This window comes from Fundulus heteroclitus, chromosome 15 (assembly GCF_011125445.2).
Source record: "Fundulus heteroclitus isolate FHET01 chromosome 15, MU-UCD_Fhet_4.1, whole genome shotgun sequence".
Lineage (NCBI taxonomy): Eukaryota > Metazoa > Chordata > Actinopteri > Cyprinodontiformes > Fundulidae > Fundulus > Fundulus heteroclitus.
Genome location: NC_046375.1, coordinates 6,226,919 through 6,249,914, shown reverse-complemented (window position 1 = coordinate 6,249,914; position 22,996 = coordinate 6,226,919). Strand labels below are relative to the sequence as shown.

Below are 22,996 nucleotides of genomic sequence, written 5' to 3'. Positions count from 1 at the left end.
TTTGGGCGGCACATCAAAGTCTGCTGAAGTTGCAAAAGAAAGCAGCAATAAAAAAATGTGTTTGGGTCAAAACTATCTTAGTCATGTAGTTGTGGTCTAAGCTGCCACAATAAGAGAATAATAATAATAAAAGCTCTCACCAGTTTGTGACTGTCCTGCAATCCGACATGCACACAGCTGATGACGGTGCACCTGTTTGCAGCCTTGGTTGATGCTCCATATGGTAATTTGGTTGTTCCGATCAAACGATTGGGACAGGCTATCCTTGACAGGAATCAATTCATAAGTCCAAAACTTAATACAATAAGTTGATAATTGGTTGAATCCATGGAGACTTCAGTACTGATTATGTCTAATAGTGTGGTACCAATGGGAAAACTAGGGCTGGGCAAGTTAACGCGTTAATTTTGCGTTAATTCATTAGACTATTAATGGCGATATTTATTTTATCGCGCATTAACGCATGTTGCTCACATGCTTTCAGGCAGTCAGTCAGCAGGCGCGCTGACTGCAGCGCGCTGTCACGGCAGCACTCTCCCGCTCCCCTCCCCTCTCGTACATGGCTCAGCGGCGCCAGCCAATCAGCACGCAGGCTCAGCCTGGCCCGCCCACTCAGCTCTCACACAAACTTTACAAACAAACAGCTGAGAGAGACCGCAGCAGCGAAAAAACATGAACAGGGGAAGTAGCACCGTTTGGCTTTATTTTAATACCGTAAATGAAATCAAGCTGTATGTTTTATAAAAAGCCGGTTCATTTCAGTGGAAACACAACAAATTTATCTAAGCACGTGAAAAAACATGAAAACGTCGAGCCCCAGAAACGGAGAGAGGAGACGAAACTTCTGTCATTGCCCCGACAGACCCACAGACAGACGTCTCTGACTGAGGCGTTTCAGTCCTCCAGGGAACATCCAGGTAGATCAGTGGATGGATGGATGGATGGATGGATGTTACTGGAGCCCACACATAACATGTAATTAAGACCTTGAAAGAACCCAGTACATATATTAAAAAGTGTTATTTAAGATAAGATAACATTAGCTAATCCTTTTTTTATCCCACGACGGGGAAATTTATAGGATTAAAGCAACAGGCAGGTGCACACAACACAGACAAAATTACATAAGGATTGAAATATATAAGAGGTGGATTAGCGAAAAAACACTGAACATAACATTATTATTATTATTATTATTATTATTATTATTATTATTATTATTATTATTATTTAATTGTAATAATAAAATAAAAACCACAAAACCCAAAAGGTCAACAGTTTCATGATACATCAAGCTTAGGGACTGGCTAATATACAGCAGGTCAAAAAAGGCCATATTTTGGCTGCAGTGCTTGCTGTTCTCTTATGAAGAAAAGATCAACTAGTGCACTAAATTCAATAGATGGGTTGAAAATATCCAGTATAAAATAAGTGCTACAAATGTTACAACACTTTTGTTCATATGGCTGCAGAACATTAAAATAAAAGTGCTCTTTACACTACTTTTGAATTCATTCTTGGAGTTTGTAAATACAATGCGATTAATCGCGATTAATCGCGATTAATCAGGGCGATTAATCGCGATTAAATATTTTAATCGTTGCCCAGCCCTAGGGAAAACAGAAGTATATTTTTGAATTTCTTTCCAACTGTTTTAACCAACGTATATTTGAGTACTTTTAAGCACATTCGTCTATGACAGAGAAATTGGAATTTGTAAAAGAACACTATAAAGTTCCCAGAAACAGATTTAAAGTTTCTGAGGCAGGACTTTCTACTGACAGCACTAACTTGTTTTAAAACTGTCTAAGCCAAGCACCTATCCTCAAGTGCTTTGTTTGATTTCTTTTGATGTTCTGTGTATTTACGGAGAATATTTTCAGCTCTTAAAGTCCATTTTGAGAGTAAGACTATTTAAATTTTGCCTGCCGGAGGAATGGCTAGGCATCTGGGTCCAATGATCTCCAAAACAGCAGCTTTTGTGGGCTTCTCTTACTATGCAACCGTCAGTATCCAGCAACGTTAGTGCAGGGTCTTGTGCATCCAGGGCTGAATGATGCAAATAGGGAGCGACAGATGGTCCAAGTTGTCCGACAGGAAAGTGTCCGAATGCACACGCAGCCTCAGTTTGTTTACAATGGTGCTGCGTAGCCACAGATAAGCCAGTGCATCCATTCTGACCTCTGTCCACACAGAAAACCTTAAGTTTTAGGGATAGAATAAGGATGGCCTTGCCTGATTAACGCATAGCACCAGATGAATTGTGGATAAAAATCAAGCCGACAGAGGCAGTGTGTTGCTTGGACAATGTTCTGCGGGGAAACTTTGGGTCCTACCATTCATGTTGATGTTATTTTGACAAATAACCACATAGCTAGGCTTTGCTGAAACCATGTACACCCTTATATGGTGATTTCCCTGTTGGCTCTTTGAGCAGAATAAAATACCCTTGGTATCCCCACCTTATAACTTCCAGGACTTAAATGTTCTGCCGCAAACATTTAGTTGAGTCCTTGCTTTGATGGGTCAGGGTTGTTATTATAGAGAACGGACCACAAACACACCATTAGGCCCATAATGGCACTTTGTGGTGCTGGAAGTAATTAGATGGTGTTCAAAAAATGGTTTAATAAAGCCCATCTCCAACAGAAAGCCAGCAGTTAAGATGATTGTGCCTCTCAAAAGTAATTTGCCTGGTAAATATTTGGAGAGCAAAGAGGCTTGAATATTTTAAAAGCAAAGGTGCAACAAACAAAAGAGCAAGAAAAACTTTAGTATTACTTTAGTAGGCTAATCATTTAAAGTGGCTCCACCTTGAGCATCAGCTCTCCATCATTATTCTCTAAACTGAAAGTGCACTTACCGCTGTGTGCCGCTGGTAAACTGAATATTTATGCTTCACTCAACACTACTTACAAAGCCCCAACAATTCCTTTGACATACACAAGATCATGACGCTGGAACATTGTTTTTATCTGGGGAAGCAGTTTGATGACACTGTACGGTGTCAGTCCAAAGCAATTTTAATATAAATGTTTTTTTTTTGTTTATTTACGCCCATTGTTGCTGTTTCAGTTTTAGTTTCATAAAGGACCTGATTAAACAGACAAATCCTTGATCAGTGACCCTTGCTGACATTTAACCCCATCTTGTTTTCAGTGTTTACAGTAATTTATCTCAACCTTGCTTTGAGGAACATGAGTCTTTTCATGTCATTTAAGATAGCAGGTCTTCGTCACAATTTGACCCTAAAGCGTTTAGGTTCAGTGAAAGAGCTTGTAAACATCAAGAAAAAAGAGCTTCTTCGTGTGCGGTGCTCTTGATTTATATACGTTCATCTGTTTCACTCTTTGTTCCTGTGCCTTTGGGAAAACCTCATTGACTTACTGTTGTTTAAGAGAAGCTGTCAAAATGGAGGTAATTTGGTTGTTTGTGAGTGCTGCAGATTCCTGAAGCCCTGGGGTGTTGGGGGTGGGCTTGTCCAACTATCGATGGAAAAGGACTTGGCTTGCCACTGGACAATGCACATTAAAGTATGCCTATTTGCCCCCCTTTAATGTCTGCTGCTGCTTCCTTCCTCCCCCTGCTAGCTATCATTACACAGGAAGGGGGTGAGAGCGGCTGGGAAGATGGTCTCCAATTTCAGCTCCATTTGAGATCTGAGAATTGGCTGCACCAGACTGTGGAGCTCCACTGTTGTTTGGATGTCAGTTTAGCTTTTCAAATTTCTGTGCTAAAAATCGGTAACTAACATAAAACCTGTGCCAGCGTGTGTATACTTAGTCGTTGGCACATGGAGTTCCAGAAAAAGTGCCTGAAATAAGCCGCAGTCGCTATTGGTTGTTTATTTATGGTGGATGGAGGAAGCGAACAGTGTGTGATTAAGACATCTGTTGGTAATCTGGGAGGCACAAACTGTTTCAGGATATATTTGGAAATTGACTTTATTGTTGTTTTAGACATTGCTGCCAGTATTGACAAATCACAGAAGCATTGCTTTTTGCTGCTTTTCTGTTGTCTTGTTCAATTCCTGTCCTGTTGCTTAAATTCTATTTTGAAAGAGTCTCAGTGTATAACCTAATGCCGATTACTACAACTAGCACCAGAGAAGAGCTGTTTTAGCAAGCAAGTAATTGTAGATTGACTCTTTAGAAACTTTGTTGATTGCAGCTGGTCACAAAAATACTATTTGTTCCAACTTCTTTCCAATTCTGCTTATTTTATACACAAAATAATGCTGCTTTTTGGTTTCTGTACCTTTCCTGAGCCATTGCAATGAAATCTCATCCAGACGCAAATCTAAATGACAATAAAGAAAAGTCATGGGTAATAATATTTTGAACCAACAAAAAAGTGCTATTTGCTGCAAACTGGCCATGCAGCTGTTTTATTAACTGAAGGATGATGCAGCTCTGTTGTCCTGAGATGGGACTTTCTTTTCATTTAATGTTCTTATTTTAGGTACCCTTTGTCTGCAATAAATAGGTTTTTGGGTTTGACGCTTCTTACCGTCAACTGTTCATAATTCCTCAATTTTGTCCTAATGGACAAAACAGGCACAAATCCAAATTATTAACATTTTCCATTAATAGGTCTTTGGGAGGCAACAATAAAAACATTTTTATACATTTTTTGCTTAAACAGCTCACCTTATTTGTGAAAAAAGCCCTACTTTTTTCACATAAGATCAAAATGATATATACCCCCAACAAATCTAGAATTAAAGTAATCTTCATCTTACAAACAACGTTTCTTCTTACTGGTAGTTTAATTACCATTTTGGAGTGGTCCAGCTTGTGTCCCTATATGAATGTAGTAGAGGATGTGCGGGGGGAGCTAAAGATTAAACTATTAGCAAAGAGACCTTTAAGCCTCAATGAATTGGAGCTCATCACCAAACATAAATTTCCAATGTATAACAGGAAACATGCAAAAAGCTGCTCCCCAATCACAGAAAAGGGTTATGCAAATAAAGCTTTTTCTATCAATTATTGAGATGGGTATACAACATTTAAATAAAACTGATTTCTGTATTAATACTCCTTTTAAACAATTTTAATATATTTTGAGAGTGGCAAGATAACAATCTCATTTTGAATAAGAAAATAATCTATTGGTTGAATAAAAGTAAAATTAAAAAAGTAAAAAAATTTAAAATCTAAATCTGCCAGTGGTATGAACAATTTTGGCATTGAAGGTAACTACCAGGCTGACTCTTTGGTTTTTGTGCTGATGTGACTAAAATTTTACAAACAGTTGGAAGTCTTAGAGACTGAGGTGAAAATGAGGTCCCACTGGAGATCAGGTTATAACAACTTGCAAGCCAGAAAACCAGCAGGGTTTCCTAATTGTTGTCAGTAAACAGGCTAGCTACGATAATCAATACAACCCGATGACATACGTGTAAATCAAACCATTTCCTGCTGGTGTTCTTAAATCGTTGCAAATCACTTTTGTAGCTTATTATTTTCCTGAAATATTGAGCTAAATAGTCATCAAAATTGTGTGGATCCCAAATATGAAATATTTTATTGGTGTATTGGTTTTCATGGTGCAATTTGTATTGCACCATGTTTACATCTATTTTAGTTCTGATTAATGTTTCAGCCATTTTATTTTCAATTAGAATACGAAAAAGTAGAAGCCGTGATGAAACCAAAATAGCTCTGAACGACCTCCTGCTGGATATTTTAATCATGTAACTACAGTGTCTTGCAGTAGATAATAGAATTTTTAGTTAAATACTGAATAATTTCATACCTGTCAAAGCAGGTGGTGGGTTGGAATTGATGGATAGTTGTTAGAAAACCTATTCCTGAACACAACACCTCCGGCTTTGCTTTCTGTTTCATTTTGCAACCTTGAATTCTAAATTCCCCCAAAATACCACACAGTTATCTTTTTTTCTTTTTCTTAGTTTGCCTATTGTATACAAAAAATAGGCTGTTTGGTTTGTCTCCTTTTTCTGTTGTAAAAGATTCATAGGTCTGTTTTAAGTAGCAGAGACAAGAAAAGTAGTGCTCAGGTAAGAGAAATGGCCCAAAAAGTAGCGAAAAAGCAGTAAAACATTGAAATCTTTTCTGAAATCTTAAGAGAAATCACACTCAATGTGAGCTTAAAGATTACACCAAAGCCTTTTTATCATTCTCAAACCAGTTGAGCTTTGTTTCATCCATCTAAAGAATACAGTTAAAGCTTTATGCACCTTTTTTGTGAATATCTGTTCAAATACTCAACCGGCCCTTACATAGACAGTACTGTAAAGCTAGGGTGGTATGTTCTTTGTATTGCAGTGTTGTACTGTAAACATGCCCATACTGTAGTTCGCTCTGTGGGTAGAGGGACATCAAGCTGTGCAGAGACACAGAAGGGCTCCGAGAGGTGTAATCTCACATCCTTGTCATTCTGTTACTAGCTGGTAAATGGAAGTGGAGTAGTAGTTTCTTTCCAATGCTCTTAACACTCACATACTCCGCTGTTGAGATCCTGTGCCCGGGGTAGTTGCAGGTGTTAACCGTGATCTTTTTGTCTTTGCAGGCTGTTACCGCAGACTGTTGGCTTGCTCTACGTTGGAAACTATGAAAGGCCCTTTGCAAAGATGAGGGTGAGGACACAAATGTGTTGCTTTGTTGGATTCATCTGTATGCTGACGTGCCAAAAAAGCCCTCCCGTGCTCCTCCACCTTCCTCTCTGTTTTAAACTTAAAAGTGCCATTCATTTAACATTTTATTCTAAATCTAATGCTGCATTACATTTCCCATAATCGTTTTTCTTTTTCGAAAAAGTGAATTGCAATTTTAAAACAAAATAAGGAAATTAACTATCTTCAAAAACACCAACAAACAATTTTTTTCCCATGTTACAATCACAACCTTAAATGTATTTATTTGGATTTGATGTGATGACCCAACACAAACTAGCACAGAATTGTAAATTAAAAGAAAATGATAGTTTGCTTTGCTTGCATTTGTTTTCGGACCCCTTGCTAGAGCTACTTTTCACTGCAATTACAGTGTCACGTCCTCTTTTCAAAGGGGCATGTGTCTACCAGCGTTGCTCCAAAAAATAAAAAGAGAAATCTACTGTTTTAGACAAGGCAAATTTATTTGTATAGCACATTTCAGTACACAGACAAAGCAAAGTGTGATTAAAACATAGGAAAATAAAAGCAGGTAAAATAAAAACCTAACCCTAACCTTACTATTGCAGAAGACAAGCATTCCCACAGCATGATGCTGCCATATCTGTCTTTCAAATCTCCAGTGGTGGATTTGGCGAGATGTTCTGTGCGATGCAGATATAATCAGTTTTATTGATCCAAAAATACTGTCTGCACTGTAAGTTGATCTAATCAGCTCTGATTAGTGAAATCTTCATTTGTGTTTGAACGTCCCCATTAATGGTGTTTTCTCAATAACAGTAATGCAATACAGTCATAAAGGGGGGAAAAATTTTTTACTATGCTTATGCTTTGAGTGTAAGTGAAAAAATATTGATAAAAATCTGCCCGTAAAAACAGCTAAATGTTTACCACACTGCTTTATTATATCTTATTTAAACTTGATGTCGTTTGACCCCGCGATATATTCATAAATTTGATGAAGCAGTTTATCAAGCCAGAACTTCAATCGTTGCCAAGCAGAGCATTTGTTTCCTTTTTTTCTAATTTTAATGTAATCATGACTTTAATTTAGCTTTTTGCACCGCTAAAACATGTTACCGCACATTTAAGCAACCCTCCTGGCCTATAGCTCTATAACGTTTATTCCAGATTAGAACAGAAATTACAAGCCAGCAGCAATAATACAGTCTTTTCCCTTTTTTTTGTTGCCAGTTTCGTCATTTTTACCATACAGCAGCTCAGGTTTCACAGTAATCAGCCTCCCATCTCCTTCTCAGTATATTGGGAATTAGGTAGTCTGAGGCAGAGATCCATCTCCAGAGGAATATTGTATTACAGTTGTTCTATTACGGTAAGACCCTTCAGAGAATGTTTCGTTTTACCTCAGGTACTTGTGGTAAGTGTAGGTTGTCGATGTTTAGGAGCACAATCCATAAAGGTTGCACACTTCTCTTTAATCAGTGCTGAGCTTTGCCACAGGACATGGTTTGTTTTCTGTTTGCCGCTTGTTCTGTAACCTGAAATAGAAAACGAGCTGCAGCCCTTCAATTTTCATGTTACCATTTTCTAGTGAAATGTCGTTTATAGCTGATCGAATCGCTAATCTGCTAACAAAAATTAATTACATGGTAGGAGAGGGAAGATGACTTGTGCTTTCAGCCAGAACACATCCTGCTAAATCCAACACCCCTGCACAGTAAGCATGAGTTTGTAGTCTGTTGTGAGCTACCACACTGTAACTTTGGCATTGATCGCCTGGCTTGTGGGCATTGCAGTAATATCGATGCTCCGATTAGATGCAATTTGGGGAACATTCGGGTGACAGCTCATCGAAATGCATTTGGCTGCCAGTGAAGGAAATCAAACCAACTTCTCAGTCAGTTGAAGAAGAAAAAAAAGGTGTAATTTTCACAAAAACTTGTTTTATTGAAGTAATTTTTCAAATTTGGCTCCTTTATTGTGGTAATTTCTGTTGGTTCCTAAAGGAAATGAGTTTTGGAAGGGAGCTTTTAGTTGATTTGATTTCTCAGCCTTTCAAAACTCGCACACTTTCTGAAAACATTTTTATTCATTTGCATCTCCTTAAAACCTGAATAGACTGAAGAAACATTGTTTTGTTTTCTTAGGAATAACATCATTGTGTGTGTTTGTATTTATTTATATATATATATATATATATATATATATATATACTCTGACAACATTGTGTTTTTGCTTGTTGGATGCTTTATTTTGACCCTATGAGACACTGAGGTCAATAACTCAGTAAGTTAATTTTACACCAGGGATGTCAAACTCCAGACCTCCAGGGCCAGTGGCCTGCAACTTTTAGATGTGTCTCTGGTTCAACACACCTGAGTCAAAATAGTTGGGTTATTAGCAGGACTCTGGAGAACTTGACTGCACACCATCAGACAAAAGCTTTTAACAGACTTGTCCCCTCACCTGTCTGTCTTGTAAGTTCCCAAAATCGAGGAAGGACCACACTGAGTCTTTCAGCAAGTAGTTGGGACTTCAAATGATCTCCAGAAATTCATTTCTGAAGGCATATCTTTACCATAATTATTGAACGTAGTTTTGAAAACGTAGTTTTAGCTAAGTTAAAGCTGCACAATGTATTGAGTCAATAATATAATATTTGGCCAGTTGGATTGAACTGCTTTGCCTTGTGTGTCCCCTCCTGATCTAAATCTTAGTTGTTAACATATAATAAAGTTAAACTAGAGAGGTGTGGACATTGTGATGATGAAAAAGAAAGAGATGATGATGCCAGGCAGGAAACAGCCCTGCCAGAAGTAGGAAGTAGTTTTACTTCTGAAACTGGCTTAAATCTATGTTTAGGCAATTACAATCAAATTGTTCTTGTTATTTCTAACTGCTTCTTCGCCTTTAGAAAAGTACACATCAAGTAAAGTTTATCTTGAAAATGGAAATGTCATAATTGACAAAACCTTGTCATTGACCGTCTTGAAGCTTACTGTATGCTGTACAAAGGCGTTACAATTAGGTGTTTGTTTTCATAGTTCATAGATGTGTTAAACAATACCCTAATGGTCCTAAAAAGCTTGTATGTGTCAGATTTAACCTACTGAAATCTGCTGAATCTCTGAAGTTAAGATGTCTCATTTTGATCCCAGGTGGTTGCTCAGAGTCCTAAAAATCAAAGCACTTTTAAGTAATGATATCATTACTTGGGTGTACTTTCACATATCAGATGCCTTAAGAGAATCCTGACGTAAAGAACAACCCTTTGAAGTTTTCCACCTTGGCTTGCAGTGCACAACACACTACATTTTTTATGTTAAACATTAGATTATGCTGGTGAGAGAGAACGCCTGTGTCTAAAACTAGACACTGTAAAAAGAATCAAAGAGGAGCTGCGTTTCTCTTACATATCCATAACTACACAGTTTGAGCTTAATTGTTACTTTAAGGCATTTTTGGAAGTTTATGTAACATTTTACACTACCGTATTTTTCAGACGATAAGGCACATTAAATATTCTTCCCAAGTGTGTAATATCACTCCACCTCTTCACGTACACAGCTCTCACTTGAGAGGAAGAGCTATCCGACTATCAGGACGACTGAGTAGTTGGACTACACTGCCTTGTTTCTATCATAAGGCCAAAACAAACATACCTTTTATATTGAATTAACTTACTTAGTTTATTGTTGCTAGCTCTTACTCTGGGCGCAGGCTGCCTTACATGAATGCACTTCTAGTTTAGACATTTTGACAGATTTATGAGAGCGTTGTACCACATAAAATCGCTCAGTAAGTACAACAGTAATCATATATAAGGCACACCATCAATTGTTGAGAAGATTTAAGTTAAGGATTTTAAATCCGCCTTATAATCTGAAAAATACGATAAATGTTCCTTCTTTTTATACTTTATGCATATGCTTGTAAATGTAAAAAATGATATATGCCATTCATAAAGCAAAAAACAGCAGGTTTAAAGCAGTTGTCAGAAACACAGCACCTGATTTCTGTTGCTTTTCTACAGTCTGTGATTTATTTTCTCTACATTTCCTTGCGTCATGCACTCTGTGTTTTCTCTATAAGTCCATGTTTTTCACAGCATACCGTGACGTTCACAATGATAGAAAATGTGCTATACCATCCTGTCTTTTTCTAGCATATAACCTGTTTTTAGATATCCCCACCTGACCAATAGTGCTGAGCAGAGAATTGACAGTACCCTTCATTTTTAAAGACTATAATGTTCAGTCCAAGCATTGAGTTTATTAAGCAGTAGAAGAACTTTAATAAGTTGTGTCCACACACGGTATACTGGATTTGAATTGAAATATGTTAAGAACAAAATTATCATGTTGCTTATTCATGTCTAAACAAAGAATAATCATGCTAGCAATAGTACTTCACTATAGCAAGCTGCTCTGAATGAAGACATAATCAGCAGGATCAAGACGTGAATTTATTCATTTATAGCTGGATGTGTCAGGATGGATGTATATTTAGAAACAAAAATCTTTCCCTACTGGGATAAAATGTTTGTTGCTGCTAAGACAAACTTACATTGCATAGTGTTGATAGTAAAGGAGCGAAATAGGACACAAACACAACACCGTTGTGCACCATGCGGTGTGTAATATTACTGCACAGCTACCGTCAAACATACGCATGACACTGAATTTAATGAAGTTTTGAACTAGGACTCGGTGTTGGCAAATTCCTTTTTCTAAATGGCTTTGCTCCTTAAAAGGGAGAAAATTATCCTAATCTTCAAGTTCCTAAAGAAAAATAATGGGACAAGAATAGCATGATGCTAGGTGAGACCTGTCAGTGTTTTCATGTGCAATTGAAATTAATAGTTGGGTCTAAATTTTGAGGGTCGCGCGCTGAAACGATTGGAAACCACTTCTCTAACGGATCTTTTGTCTTGGAACCACAGCTTCCATGTAAATTGTGAAAATAGTTTTCTTATTGCTTTAACTGTGAGATGCTTGGAGCTCCTAGGAATAACTGTTTGCAAAGTTTAAAAATGTAAACCAACACTATATTCAGTTACGATCGTAAATTTTGCTCGTTTTTAAAATTCTCATTCCTGTTGTTTCATTAGATAATCTTCTTCTAGAGCATTTACTTGCTCTTCTAGAGTACAGGTAGCGGTGCCTCTTTTAAAAAAAAAAAAAAACCCTTCTGATTTTGGTGTCGACTTGCTCTGCAGGCACCACATGTGGCTTGTGCATACAGATTATTTATCATAAATAATCTGAACGCCGCCGGCAGGCGTAGCCACCGGTGATGGGGATAAGAGCAGTCACCTGGAAAAAAAAAAAAAGCCTTGCAGCTTTGATGAAGCTGTGATGATTTCGCAGCATGCACCTCCACCGCCAGGTGCTGAAATGCCTTTGACTGTTGTCTCCGTCACTGAACTCTCCAATTTATGTGCCTCCTGAAGGCATCGCCGTGTGACTCTCTCTGCCTCGCCATCATTCCAGTGTCATTAAAGTGCTTTAAAGAGATCTTTATGGCCCACAGGTTTTGTCTAATATATTAGATGTGGGATTAAAAACCATGGAAGATCTCTGAAAACTGAAAGTGAATACATAGAAAATGCTCTGATCAGGCTGCGCTTCAAAACGACCTGCCCATTTAGTTAACAAACTTTAAAGCACATCGTCAGGGTTGCGTAGAGGGGGTCTTGCTGCGAGCCCTTGTTTACCTGGTGGACTTGACAACGCGCTGAACTCCTGCTCACTCACACATTATCGCGTTGTTTTTCTCCTACTTGTCTCTGATTCATCGGTCGAGCTGAATGTGAGTTAATGATCAGCATTACACTCTCACTAGAGGCCCGAGTCCAACGTCGTGTAATTGGTTAATCGAGAATCCTATTTGTTTTCTGACACTGCCGATCATGGCTGTGTCTAGATCTTCTTGGCCCAGGTAGTTACGCCAGACATAATCAGCCCTGTCTGCTGAATATACCGGTTCAATTTTCTACATTTTTGTTGGATAAGATAGTAATGTTCAGAGGACAGGTCCTAGATTCTGTCTGATAACATATATTAAAGTTTGAACATTGATTTTCATTCTGTTCATCTGTGAAGTTATTCTCTGGAAGCCTGTTCACGTTCATGCCTCTGCATCTTATATCCTCTTCCCCGTTATACATCGTCTCATCTAGCGTGCTTTTATTAAAATGGACCCGAGTGCCACAGACTCACCGTCTATTCTGATTTAACTTCAGAACAAGACAAAAGCAGGGTCAATTACAGCAAAACAAAAGACGTTTTCAGGAGAATTCGTAACTCTGAATGTTGATGTGTATGCGGCGCTCTACTTGGCATAATATACTCGCCATGTACTGATAAGGTAGTAGGCTGATTAAACTACGGTCAGAAACCAAATGTTGAATATACGGAAATATAGATCTTTCCTGCAATTGTTTATTATGTTATATTACATTATTTAAAGGTTGTTTTTTATCTGTAAGATGTGTTGTTAGGATATATGCATACTATTAAACCTCTTTTTCATAAGAAAATGCCCATAAAGATACAGTAATGTCTCAACCAAAAGGTTTATTTTTTCTTTATAGCCTTTTTGCTTTACCAGAAAATTTGACTCTTAGGATATGATATCGTCTGAAAACCACCACAGCCAAAACACACAAATACATATTTAGACACCTGTTGAAAATAACCACAAGGTACTTCAACTATAAACACTGCAAGCTAAAAAGATGGCAGAGTGTGCCCCTTTTAAGTCATTGCAAATACATAATTTTCATTTTTCTAAAACCACAAAAAATAATAGGCCTCATTATAGAAGATATTATGACAATTCAAGGCAGGATGGAAATAAACATTTCCTGCATTCCTTCATCAGCCTTAATTCAAGCAACCTGGGGATAGAAATAATGCTGCTGCTGCTGCTGCTAAACAGCTTCAAATCAAAGAAGATATAATAAAACCCAAGGTTTTACCTACAACAGGTACTGATTTTCTGAATGTCTGTGATAATATTAGGGAAATGATGAAGCAGGTTCAGTCTCTGGGTAAGCATTATAGGTCTCCTGGAGTTTAACATCTTAGATTGAAATGAAATCTTTCCTTAAATTATCTAATGACACGCTGGCACTGAGGCGCTACTAATGTGGCAGGAATCAGACTATTAAGACGTTTTCATGTCAGGAATGAATAATGCTTTCATGGCGGTGAGCTGGAGTACCAGCCGTAATTCTCTAGCATAATTTATTTTGGTCTGCTTACAGTTTTTATTTGCGCCACACAACCCTGTTCCTGTCTGAATAAACAAATCATATCTAAACTAAAGCTAAAATGCAACACAGAGGGAATTTTCTTTAAAAGGCATTTCTTCAAAATGTTATAGACTGCAAGGAAAAAACAAAACGTTGTTTCGTCAAGAGATTAATTTAAGAGCATTATCGAGTTCCTTTGAAGCCTGAAAAAAGGTGAAATATGATCTATATGGAAAAAGCAATTAGAGCATTAAAAAAAAAACTTTTTTCTTCTTCCATTTTATGTCCATCCGTCAATTAAACCATTCATCTGTCCAGGCGTCTGTCCAGCCATCCCTCTCTTCATCCATCCATCCATCCGTGTATTATCTGTCTATCCAGCCTTTCCTTTTTGTCAGTGCTTCATCTGACAGTCCATCAGTCTATCCATGCATCCATCCATTTGTCCATCATTTGTCCACCTGTCCATTCATCCTTATGTCCATCCATCCATTCATGTGTCCACACATCCATCCTGCTGACTGCTTGTCCACTCACCCATCCATGCGTCCGTCCATCCATCTGGCCGTTTTTTTCAGTCATCATCCATCATTCTGTTTGTCTACCCTTCTGTCCTTTCATCCATCCATCCACTCAAACATCTGCCCATCCATCCATCCATCCATTGGTCATTAAAAGTTTCATAATTTAAAGCCTACTGTAGAAATTTCACATATAAATGTATCTCGGCTAACATTCAGATTTAGTTTTTATTTGAAATGTGTTGCAATCCTGATTACGGCACCAGACTCACTTTGTTGGTGTAACAATTCTGGTTTTTAAACCTTCTCCACACTAGTGTAGCACGGACTTGTAAAGAGTTTGAATGTCCCTGATAACTGGTGGCACACGTGTGCCACCATAATGAGACAGATTTGGATGGATTAGGCACCAAGTGGTGATGAAAAATGGCAGCCAACATGTCACCCCTCAGCAGCAGGGAGAGATCCAGCCTGTAGCTGCGCGTCCTGCCTGCCTGCCTGCCTGCCCTTCACAGTTTTCTGGCAGTTTGCTGCGGGGAGCTTTTTGGAGAGCTCAGAGATTCTGTCGGTGCTTTAGATCATCTGCCGCTCAAAGATATGTTTGGCTCAACAGTCCCTGTCTTCACACTGACATAAAAGAGTTGAAATTTAACAATAATTACACAGTAAAACGGGATTTCTGCATGTCTAAACATATCTGCACAATCTCTCTCTGTGGTCTGCATTCTTTCTCTCGGTTTCTCCCTTCCTTCCTCACACCCTTTGTTGCTTCCTGTGTGAATGCGACACCCACTGCGAGCCCAGATGCCCGGCACTCTAGGATCACATAAGCTCTTACTTTGTAGTGTCTTGCCAAATGTCGGGGCTTTCCTGGCAACGGTCGCCGCCAGTCTTTGAGTGGGAGTCAAGGGGGTCATTTTGAACCCTGAAGGTCAATGTCTTTGTGTTGTTATTTTTTACCCTGCGTGAGTCTGACTTCAACGAGGAGCGTTTTACTAAATCTTCTGTCTCCATTATTATTTGTTTTAAAAGCTTGTTGCCGCTGCACATTTTTTGGGTGCCTTCCTTGTTCCCAGCAGCTCAGGGATTTACATTTTCCAAGTTTCTAGAATCCTCTCAGTGAGACACAGTCCCTCGACAAATAAACAACAGATGCTCAAATGTCTTCTTTGACTCATACTTGATCTTCGGTATCATGTGCCACTTTCATACACTTGAGCTGTGTTACAGTATGTGGCTCAGATTCTTTTTTTCTCTCTCTCTCTCTCTCTTGGTTTTCAAAGAAGAGTATGATGTAATAAGTCAGTGATCCTTTGTAGCTCAGTAGGTGGACTGGGAACTGTTGAACTGCTTTGTTGAGAGCTGCATCAAAGCAATTCAAAATATGTCGGTGTTAGTATGCGCTGATGTTTCATTGTAGATGTTATACTCATTAAAGACAGATTATGTTGTTTTAATGTCCCTCTACAGAGTACTTTAAGACCACACAGTAACCAAAAAAAAAATATTTTTTTTTCATTCAGTTTCAATTATTTTATATAGCCTTAATTAACCAATTGAATCTGAAGGCGCTTTGTAAGTAGACGACATTGACGTGTCGCTAACTGTAAGAATGCTCCGCCCACACATAAGTGTACCCCCGGCCAACATTACTAGAGGCATTCTTATCTACCAACATTATGGCAAAAAAGACGGTGAAAAAAAATTGTGCTGTAAATTATGTCAGTGAAGTTATTTCAAGGTAACCCTGGATAAATCGGTGTTGAAGCCCAATTTTAAAAACCCAGCTTATACCCCACTTAAAATATATATTAGTAACTTAATACAGCTTGATAGCAGCATGAAAACATCTACTCCAGTTTGCAGTAAATATCTGTGTCAAGAATTCACTGGGAAATTCTGTACGAGGAGTGCAAATTTTAGTGCAAATTTTACACTATTTAATAAACGCTTTGTGCAAAATCAGAGTCCTTGACCATAGCTGACAAAGACTCAACTTATGTAAGCAGAAGATGCAACGTGAATATATCCAAAACACATAAAACACAGCAGAACTAGCGTCAAGCATGTTTATGAAAAAAATTTGTATTACTTTCGCAGTGGCGTGCACAGAAATTTTGTGGGAAAAAAGAGCTCCCTGTGGGACACACAGCTGTCAGCTGCCTTAGCAGCGTGAGATTTATCACAGGCGAAGCTTGAATGTCATGCATATATACCCAATTTAAATCAATAGCAAAATGCTGTCTGTTGCAGAAGTTTAATAATGTTCTAATATTGTCAATAATGCTCTACATGTTGGGTTCTCTTACAATGAAATCGGCAGCAACAGAACAAAGCATCAGTCAGCCTGAGACACCTTTTGCATTATGTTCTAAATCTCACTGGCAGTTTACATACACTCACACAAGAAAATACCTCTGTTTTTTATGTTATCTTTAATAATAATAAAAAAAAACTATTTTCCAAATACAACAGATAAGAACAATTTGATGAATCTAAAACAGAATATCAGAAGTCTACACCATACCTGCCAACATCAACTGATGGCAAAGAAGAACCCCTATATTTGTTAGTGAGCACCTACAAAGCAAAGCTGTCCTGTGGGATGTAGGGACATGACCACCCGGAGGAAAAATAAACTCAAAACAAGGATGGTGGATGGTTTTTAATTGCATGTTACAAAATTCCTAGGAGTAATAAAGCAACAAAAGCATTATAGACTGACTAAATGGTAGAACTCTGACTAACAACCAGCCTTTGAGTTAAACTTTCTCAGTGGAATTGGAAACTTACATATTTTATTTTTATTTATTTATTACACAATGAGCACAATGTGTTTTACTTGACTGCATTATACTACTTTTGTCACAAAATATCCTCTGCGCCATATAACCTTATGTTGTAACAAACACGTTCAACCTAAACGAGTTATCTTCATAAACCTGAGTAACCAGTGACTATTCTACAGCTTAAATCAACCATACCCAGAAAAAAAGAGTAATAAAATCTTTATAGCACAATGTACTAGCTGAGGGCAACAAAAGTGTATATGTGCTCACCAAAATAAACAGAAGATGCTGGGAACAAGTTATATTACTAAACAAACTACAACTGCGTTCTAATGACAAAGTAGTGAAGTCCTCCTGAAGACCTACTGTGTACAGACCTCCATGTAGCTTCAAAACAAAAGGAACAGCACAGAATATGACCATAGGAAGAATCTTCTATACTTCGGCATGTAGTCAGTGTGATATATGAGAGAAATTATTCTTAGAGAATTAAGATTAACTACAAGCCATGAGAACTGATTACAAGATGTCTGCTGATATTATTAATTACATATTAAAATAGTCTGATCATCACGTCTTCATTTTTACATGCATGAGGAGGAAATGCAACTTAATCTATATCCCCCACTTTTACTGAACAGAACTTTATGAAAGGTTATTTACTGTAGTGTATCAATGCCAGCTAATTTGGCCTTATGTGTGTATTTAAATGAAATGTACAAAGGTAACGTGTCTCCTGTATTTGCAATAAAAAGACAAGTTAAATAGAAGTCATCAGGGACCATTATAGCAAATGTAACTACATCTATGAGATACGTTTGAATTTAATCATATTTTCTAATTCAATCTAAGTGCTACATTTTCTCCTGGTACCTTGCATGTGTGCTTTGTTTAGACAAAATTGAGGCAAGTGAAGTTTAAACCTTTTCCTCTGAGGTTTAGGGGGCAAACGCATTCAGTTTGTTTGTTACTTGGATGGTTATCTGTTCTCTTACAGGGCAGGGCTCTATGGGACGGCAGAGAAGAAGTTTTTTTATAATATAGTAATGGTAATATAAGCTTTTAAATCTAGAAATGGCCCACAAGCTATACGCCGTAAAAATTAAATAAACAAAGGAAAGCTATTTAAGTTTTTTTTGTCAGAGGAAAAGGGGCAGGTGCTCTAGCACCGCCTAGTCTCTGTCTGTGCCTTCGTACAGACGAACATGAGGTAGTTCCCTGTCGATCACTGTTGGGTTCAGGGGCTCATGAGGTCAGGCACATATACAACTTTAATTTTTTGTTTTGGAAAAGCAGCCAACTGTATTCCAGCCTCTAAATGTTTGAGATGCTAGGCATGTCTGAATTGACATTTAACTATTTTAACTGATGTTTTTAAACAAAATCCCTCTCACCACAATGCGTTCATTATGTAAAATCCCCACAATTTTTCATTTTGGGCCATATTTCGATCGCTGATTGGTCAGTTACCAACGAGCCTTCAAGATTGATTGACAGGCAGCGTCGGGTCAATTCATTCCCACTTAAAGAATCCAGTTCTGTCCAAATTTAGTTCACATCAGTGTAACCTGTTCCATTACAATCCTACCACATGGCTAGCTGCAGATCTGACACATGAAGTGATAATTAAATTTATCATTTTATTGCTACCGATCTACAGCAAGTCATGGATTCTGTAGCAGTTCCTCCTGTTAACTAGTTAACAATGAACATATTTTGTTTGTTGTTGCTTTTCTCTATTATACCTGTATCATTGTCTATTATTGATCATCATGTTAAATTTGTTAATAAATAGTGAATTTGAATCTGTCCCAAAACCAAATTTACTACAAATTCACTCGCGTTTTGTCTTTATTTTATCTTTAAAGTCTTGAATTTCTCATTTGTTGCCGTTAAATGCTATTCCAATGGCTGTGTATTTTCTCATCTTGAAGCTTATTCCTACTGTGGCCCACATCAGTCACAGTAGTCACCACTCAACCACATTAGCTGAGAAAATACTCTTTATTTTGACAGAAAATGATACTCTCCTTCACTGCCAGCCTCTGATGAATCTCTCCTTTCTGTCTGCACAGGCAACCAAAGAGCTGAAACAGTACGACAACAAGATCATCGAGTGCACCTTTGCTAACAACAGCTGGGTGTTCATGAGGCAGAGGGTGGACAAAAGCTTCCCCAACTCCTACGACACGGCCATGGGTGAGCCTCGGTTCCTCACTCGTCTGCAGTCGTTTATTAACACCTCACCGTCTCCTTTATCTGCGCCTGTATCAAAGTGAAAAACGAGCAGTCGGCCTGTGATTAATGGCCTATTTCATCTCTATTTTACATCAGGCTTTGGTCTTAGTTAGATTTCACTGTTATGAGGTTGCGAGGGTGTGAGTGTGTGTGTGTGGGGATGGCAGATGTTCTGTTGTGTAAGAGTGCACGCTGACAGCCTGGCCTCGGACTCTGTGCTCAGGACAATTTGTTTTCATCCTGCTCCTTTGAGCTGAGAAGCTGGCATTTTGCTTCAAAAATCTCCCCCCCCCCCCCCTTCTTTTTAAGTACATACCACTCCTGTAAACAGGTGTTCTGGATCTATTAGTGGCTCAAACAACAAGAAAAGCAAATGAAAGGAAATGTTTCCATAAAGCAGGTTCATACGACAGGTCCATCTGCAGAGCATGGATGCACTCATGTTACTAACGTCTGCCTCTCTGAATGGGGTGGAGCTGCACTTGTTGCACGGAATGGATTAACTTCAACGGGTACGTTTTTAAAGTTGCAGATGTCACCTAATTGATCCAGCATTGTCCACAAATAGGGAAGACAACTACTCTGATCTCAGCCTATTCTGCCACACTTCTTACGATTGATTCATTTTTTGTAATCAACAAATATGTTACATATGGTGCATTGTAAAGTACGTTAAACTTGGTTTAAACGTGGTCAATTCTGACGTGTGGATCAGTCAGCGCCGACCTGCTGCTGAACGGTGGGCCCCCCTTCATAGCAGCAGCTACAGAAAGATGAAGACGCAAGGAAATACGAGCGACGACACAAACCGAGTGGAGGGCTTTAGATAATTGTTAATGCAGCCTGAGGTTTAGTCTGACAGATTCACGTCTTTAGACATGCTGTCAGATCTTATTTGTCAACAAGTCCAATTTGTGTTCTGGAAGGTGGGGTAGAGAATCAGCTGCCATTGCTGATGGTGTATGTGTGTTATCACCCATTGGTTTGTGGGACACTGTTTTGTGTTGAGTTTAAGCCTTGAGTTATGTCATTAGCTACGTTTACATTTGTTTAAATGTAATCGAAACAAAGGGTCGATCAGAATAAAACGTGACGTATCTCCGCGTTAAGTAGCAGAAATATGTCAGGAAGCAAAACTGTCGGGGATCCCGATACAACCTTCTGTGGTCTTTTTAGGGGAATTTGATAACTGCAAACATCAGAGTGGTTCTATTCTGAATAAAGCCTGGTGCATATACACACACATTATGATCGGACTAATTGATTGTGGGCCGATATAAATTGTACAATCCGTTTATTTAATCCACATACGTTTTAGTCTGATTGTGTAAATTTGTGCATGTAAACATAGCTAGTGTGTTGTTGGGCACACTAGCTTTTTTCCACCAGTAAGGTACCTGACGACATTTTGTTATACATTGTTTTACCATTACAATAACGTAATCTCTCATTTTAATAGATATGGATGTTTCATTGAAAATGGCAAAATGTGGGTCAGAACATCAGAACCTTCAGTATTTTTGGTAAAACCTGAAAATCTACAGTTAGACATTTAAAAGTTGGTTTAAAATACCTCACATTTTTGTTTCAGATTATATTAAAAAGCAAATTTTATAAATTACGCAATTGAAATATTAGCGATTGCTTCTGGAAACGTCTCCTTTCTGATATGACTTGGTAATTTATTAATTTGTCTCCTCGCATGTTTATGCGTTGATGATTGTGGACTAAATATAAAGAAGAATGCTTCCTAAATTTAGCACTTTGTTTTAAAAATTGTAATTTTTTTAATAACTAGTGTTTTGGTTCTGCTCTGGTGTCTCTCACAACGCTGTCTGAACTAAAGTTGAGCATGGATCTAGCATGGATATTTCACTGTAAACATCTTTGTAAAGGTTTGAAAGTCTCTGTTGGGAAAACCCAGATTTGTTAGATTTCACAGATAAAATTCACAGCAGTCTAATTCTTAAAGTGGATTTCTCGATTCTTGTTTTCCATATAGAAGTTACAGGAACGGTGAAGTGTGGGGAAAAAGTGAACTAATAAGAATCATATTTTCGTTGATTAGAAAAAATCTTTTTTATCAAAGCCAAAACAAAAATAAAAACCCAGGTTGATTAATTGTTTATCCTGATGCTGGATGTGATTAATTAATCTCAGACCCTCTCCACACTTGTTGCAAAATTCCTTACTCAGATCCTTCACAGAATAATACATACCTTTTAATCTAATAAATCAAGTCATGCAAATAAATGGAATATAAATTAGAGCTGTACAATAATTTCAATGTGTGCCATGTTGCAGAGGACTGCGTAGATACAATACTTCATAGTATATTATTATATTAAAGTGGCATTTATTAATAATCTGCCTCCCAGTTATAGATCTGGCCAGATGCGTGAACATTTCAGGTATTTTATGCCCACATCTGATAAAGATTTTAGTGATCAAAATGCTAAATCTCCCAGAGCGTAAGTGGGGTCATTGTGATGACAGAAAAGAAACCGAAGAGTGAGAAAAAGTTAATCACCACTGATATTGTAATATTCAACTATAATAATTTAGTGTTTTCCCTAAATCCTGCAGGCCTAATTTAAAGTAACCAGTCTTATGTGTTTTGTTGTCAATTCCTATTGATTAAAAGACATTTGGAGCTGCCTTCCAGCTGCATTTTTTTACCCACTGAAGTTTGCAAATGGACCGTGAAATGGGTCAGTGTAAGATAATGTTTCAGCACACTTTCTGTAAAGCTGTACTTTGGCTTTTACTCTTAAACACATTTTCAGACAGCTAATCCCTTACTCCCACAGGGTAGACTACTGGGGACAAATGTGGACATAATGATGTGTAAGAAACAGAGGAAATAAAACAGGTAGGTTAGAGTCAAGGTCAGAAAGACTGCTCAAGTTACTGCAAAAAACAATATTATTATGGTTAAAAACGTGACTATGTTTGCCAATTCCAGATTTATTCCAACTACACGAAGGATGTCGTACACTTCTCTTTCTGGGATGATGATTTTCCCATTTTTAGATTTGCGTATTGATCTTTTCAGCGCTATTGTTCGTTTTTGACCAGCCCGAGTGTGTATGACAAACCCAGAAATACAATTACCTCCTTCTGCAGCTTTATGACGCCTTTCATCTAAAAGCTCAGATTTTCTGAGGTGTAACGTCTGGCTTCTGGCTCAGTTTCCCTGCTCTCAGCTCAGACTGACAAACCACATTTACGCTTTACATTCTGGGCCATTAAGCTTTGAAAATAAAGTGACAGAACAGAGCACGGAACGTGATATACTATCTGGACTTGAGTTGTTGTGCAGCTTCATGCTGGAAGTTTCATTAAGCATTTTAAATGGTTAGGATTAAAACTGGGATGCGAAATTAATGTGGTACTAATAAATACAAATTCTCCTTGGCTGAACCGGTGCTGTGGTTTCACGGTCAAATTCAGGGGGGGGAAGAGAAAGCAATTAACTGTTTTGCTTGAAGACAAATCTTCACATGCATGGTCCTATATCATATGCAAGCGTCTACATAACCATTCAGAGAAAATAAATGGACAAAAACAAAGGAGCAGATGATGGAAA

The 22,996-nt window shown here is 38.0% G+C and overlaps 1 protein-coding gene across 1 annotated transcript in view; it reads left to right on the top strand.

Moving 5' to 3' along the window:
* Nucleotides 1-22,996, top strand: part of rngtt (RNA guanylyltransferase and 5'-phosphatase) — a 136,523-nt gene that overhangs the window by 110,777 nt on the left and 2,750 nt on the right. The window contains exons 13-14 of the mRNA XM_036147592.1: nucleotides 6,538-6,604; nucleotides 19,245-19,368. Of these exons, the coding sequence (XP_036003485.1) occupies nucleotides 6,538-6,604; nucleotides 19,245-19,368 (191 nt within the window). The remainder of the gene's footprint in view (nucleotides 1-6,537; nucleotides 6,605-19,244; nucleotides 19,369-22,996) is intronic.